At 35.5% G+C, this 4,220-nt stretch overlaps 1 protein-coding gene across 4 annotated transcripts; it reads right to left on the bottom strand.

Annotated features, from left to right (window-relative positions):
• Nucleotides 1-266: 266 nt before the first annotated feature.
• Nucleotides 267-3,713, bottom strand: LOC133289799 (B-box zinc finger protein 18-like). 4 transcript variants are annotated; one of them, XM_061487799.1, is made up of 6 exons: nt 3,498-3,713; nt 3,210-3,332; nt 2,389-2,485; nt 2,188-2,303; nt 2,035-2,092; nt 267-965 (listed from the first exon to the last, which is right to left on the bottom strand). In XM_061487799.1, the coding sequence occupies exons 2-6, from the start codon at nt 3,300-3,302 to the stop codon at nt 871-873; spliced, it is 459 nt and encodes a 152-aa protein (XP_061343783.1). In that variant the 5' UTR covers nt 3,303-3,332; nt 3,498-3,713; the 3' UTR covers nt 267-870. The 4 variants fall into 4 exon arrangements, with proteins under 4 accessions (XP_061343783.1, XP_061343781.1, XP_061343782.1 ...); XM_061487797.1 differs by having other exon boundaries at nt 276-965; nt 1,865-2,092; nt 3,477-3,713; XM_061487798.1 differs by having other exon boundaries at nt 276-965; nt 1,865-2,092; nt 3,556-3,713.
• Between the last annotated feature and the right edge of the window lie 507 nt (nt 3,714-4,220).

Below are 4,220 nucleotides of genomic sequence, written 5' to 3'. Positions count from 1 at the left end.
TTTTGAATTAATAATAATTAATGAGTTTGATTTGAAAAAATAATAACCGTTAATTGACGAAAATCAACGGTGTTAAGATATGGTTGTAAGAGATTGTAAATAAAAATAGGTTGTAAGTATAACCTTTCTCTTCTTATATTATAGAAAATAATTTTATCTTCTACACACATAAAAATATGTAAAGCGCATGAGACCATATGAGAAAAAGAGAAAAATATATATATATATAAACCCGATACACTTCTACGTGTGTAAATAAAATTTATCTCCTAGAACATAAGAAACATTATTCCTCAATAATTATCCCTTTGGAAGGGATCAAGCTCCGAACATCCTTACAACCCAGGCAGAAAGAAAAGAGATAGACATGGGACTAATCCCGAATTAAGCAGCAGGCATTATCCCCAATGCTCTATACTGAAAAAATTGTTGAATTTTTTCCCCTGCCAACTTTCACAACTAAGAAGAAAATTTTCGTTTGCCACCATCCAAACTATTTGCCTTTAATTTCTTTTTGTCAAAAAATTACAGTTGCCACCATTTGACAAAGGTGCCTTTACTTGCTACTTTGTTTAACATCATGTGGTTTGGCTAAACTTCGAATCAAAATCTCTTCCCACCCTTCTCTTTGCCATTTTCTGTCAGGAGCTTAGTATTATGGCATATAAAACTTTCAAACCATAAGAGTTAACACACAATTCATTGCCAGGGGATAGCAGATTTAAAGTTAACAATTCTCTTCAGTACATATATGATGTGTTAAAATAGCAAATTGAATTCCTACATAGTTGAACATAATCCTCAAAAGACCTGGTGCCACAACACCTCATTTGCCAGATTAGGATGTCACAGTGTATGACAACCTTGTAACTAGCATGCATGAGACATATATAAGCCATTTATCTCTGAAGATTTCTGGTGTAAGATCTTGTCAGAACTGCATTGACCAGTTGCATGACTTATGGCTGCCAAGCAAAGAAAAACATTCCTGAGTAATATATATGCAGGTGCATGTCATGCATATTGTAACAGGGATATGTTTAATACAAAGGTTAAAAGGTTCTACTTTCATGCAGTCACTAAATGATAGCACTGCAGATGAAAAGAAAAAAGGATATGGTAGATTGTTCAGTTCAATTCTTTAACCAAATGCTTGTGGAAGCAACATACTTTTGAAATTTCACAGTTAATAGGCAGAATACCTGGTATTTTACCTTGTAAGGAAATCAATTTCTAATGTTTTACAAAAAATTACCAGTCCCTGCTTCCGAAGGAAGCAATTTGTAGGAGTTCATAGAATTCATTTTTACTAGTGTATATATTCATTAAGGCAATATCTGAAGGATTTTTCATCCCCCAATTAGGAGTACATAATAATAATCCTTGTCATGTTAATTCCTGTAAGTTTCTGTAGTAAAAGGGGATGATTTCTCTGTGAGTCCTACTTGCAAGGGGCCAGAAGATGTTTCTTCAAGTCAAGCTAGACAACTGATCTCGCACGACATAAAGCATCAAGCAAAGTGAATGCTTGCTTAATTTTTTATTCACTAGACAACTATCTAAGTACTTGGAGGCTTGAATGATCCATGATTCAAATTCCATTTAGATAATGATTCAATATTATAAATACTTCACCACCACATAGCATTAGAGATAAATACAACAATAATTATGAAGTGATCCAGGTTCTAGTGAGATAAAATTATGCTATTAGGGATATAATTTCATTAATTGACAATCCTATAAGCCTTTTAAGTGGAGATGAGCTGGCAATATATGCAAGTATTTGGAATATTCCATAAGCCCTTACCAGATTAGAAATTTCAAACTAGTCAGACAAAATTTACTTTTCATGCACTCTAACCTGATTATTTGATGTTTGTTCATGCATTCTGTGAGGCTTCATGTTCAAATCAATCATTTTAGTTTCCATCATGGCATGCCCACCAGTATCAGGTTCTGGCATCCTGTGATTTTGTTGTTTTTCTCCCATTTTTATTTTGGGCAGTTGATTTTGTCCTCTTTTAGTCTCACCTGGGTCCAGAGGTTGTGAAGCTGGGTTTTCCACATGACCGGGTTTATCTCCTGGAAACTACGGAGCAAACAGATATTATACAAATTTCAATGAAAGCTAAAGCATCAAGATAACACAGTATGACCAATTCATGTTGGCAAGGGGAGACATACCTCAACTCTCTGCCTAAAAAGAAGATATCTTTCATGCTTTCTTTTGACTCCAACATGAACTATCATATCACACTGCAAACAAAGGGAACTTCCATCTGTCTCACAATAGAAGAAGGCTGCATCCATATTCAAAGGGAAAACATATAATAAGCAAAAGGCATATCAGAAACAGGACGAGGATAGAGGGAGGAAACATCCTACCAGGTGCATTCTCACAAATGTCGCAGCGCGGCACATCACTTGGACTTGCAAGACCAACTCTTACATGCCGGCTAGCTAGCTTATTACACATATGAACCTGTCATACAAATATTGAGCTTAAACTATGAACTACTACATTGAAAGATGTTGACCAGGACAAGCAAGACTTCTAAGTAAACCAACTTAGATTTCACAATCACCCAAGTCCAGAGAAAAGATCAATCTGATTAAAGTATACTTATGAAACAATAACAAAGCCGGTGACTCGAATTGCAAGTCCTTTAATTTGAAGCACCTTATAGATACTCTTTTTCACTATCATGGGACATCTCCAAGTTTAGCCCATGATTCCAATATTGTTACATTCCCAATGAAACAGCGTGATAGACTTCACCAAAAGATCGGAGTATAACAGGCTCAGTAGTGATTTCAAGGGAAATACCAACTTATTATTGTCTAACATTAATGAATACCAAAGCAACAAGATGTGGCCATCAGAAATCACCAAAGAAAATATGGAAAATAAAAATAAAAAAAAAATTATTGCTCAATAAAGAGGGTGAGGCTTGAGTAGTGAGAGGATTGCTCAATAAAATAAAATTATTGCTCAAAATTATTGTCCTCGTCCCATCCATGCTATAAGGTTGTGTATAAGGATTGAGCTAATCCAATCCTCTTTATTTCGGGTTTAATAGGGGAGGGATTTGTTTTTATTAGTCAATAAATCATGACATTAAAAAACACAAAGGGTCCACAATTGCACCTAAAAGCAAGCAAGTCTCACCAAAGATAATGAAAAAAAAACATAAAAAAAAAACTACCTTCTCATCACAGGCACGGCAGAGAGCGGCCTCATCAGCGGCGCAGAAAACGATAGCGGCGGCGCTCTCACAAGCATCGCAAAGCGTTCGCATAATTGAACTTGAACCCTCTCAGTTTCATTGCTTCATTCAACAAAAGCAAAGAGAAGTTTGAAGTCAGATACTAGTAGAAAGAATGAACATTTGACTTTGCTCCTTTACTAAAGTTACCGATAAGAATAACATAATAATAACATAGGTAGAGTAAACAAAGAAACAGAAAAGCACATGGAACAAGACAGATTTCACCAAATCCATGCGGGTATGATAGCTTTTTTTGTTTTCTCTGAGATGTTAGTTGCCTTGCCTGCTGTTAGTGGTGCAGGTGAAGGTTTAGCTCAATGAATAATGATAATGGGGAAGGATTATTATTAGAGCATGCAGGATAACTAAAAAAAGAGAGAGGATATTTTTAAGGTTTTTGGGGACCTTGGTGGCTATTCCAAGAGAGATGAATATGTCATATGTGGGTTTTTAGTAAGCATAAGAGTTAAGACACAATAAATGAGTGTTTGTCAAACGCAGTTGGCCTCTAAGGTTGATTCTCACTCTCAGCCACAAGTTCAAAGACTTTGTGGGGTTGACAGCACCTCTTGCTTCATTCTCACCCACCACCAGTTTTGATATCCGGCTTTGGGACCCACCTTATTGTGTTCATCAGCCTATCTAAATCGCGGTGATCGAATCGAAAAATCGATAACAGAACAAATCAAAAACTAAAAAATCGAAAACCAAATAAAAATCGCAAATTTTAATTGGATTGGATCGGTTTTCGGATTGGTATATGAAAATCGATCCAATCCAAACTGATCCAATATATTAATTTTCCTCTACCTATCTGAGCCTTTTTTCAATCATAGCCCAAAAATTTCTAAACTCAAGACCTATTAACCCATCAACTAAACCTAAGAAAAAAAATCTAGTCACATCTCATCAACAAAATTTTATCTATATAGAGCTTCATGTCCCAAA

Source organism: Gastrolobium bilobum, unplaced genomic scaffold (assembly GCF_033153095.1).
Source record: "Gastrolobium bilobum isolate Gb01-03AN ecotype WA unplaced genomic scaffold, APGP_CSIRO_Gbil_v1 utg48976, whole genome shotgun sequence".
Lineage (NCBI taxonomy): Eukaryota > Viridiplantae > Streptophyta > Magnoliopsida > Fabales > Fabaceae > Gastrolobium > Gastrolobium bilobum.
The sequence above is the reverse complement of the archived record's forward strand: the minus strand, read 5'-3'. Positions and strand labels throughout refer to the sequence as shown.

Bases quoted from the DNA above. Each gene is read 5' to 3' on its own strand.
- LOC133289799 (XM_061487797.1), bottom strand. From the start codon at position 3,302: ATGCGAACGCTTTGCGATGCTTGTGAGAGCGCCGCCGCTATCGTTTTC. The intron at 2,304-2,388 runs GTAGGATGTTTC...ATATGGATGCAG, and splicing joins CATTTGTGAGAATGCACCTG to CCTTCTTCTATTGTGAGACA. The intron at 2,093-2,187 runs GTATGTCTCCCC...TTTGCTCCGTAG, and splicing joins TTTTTAGGCAGAGAGTTGAG to TTTCCAGGAGATAAACCCGG.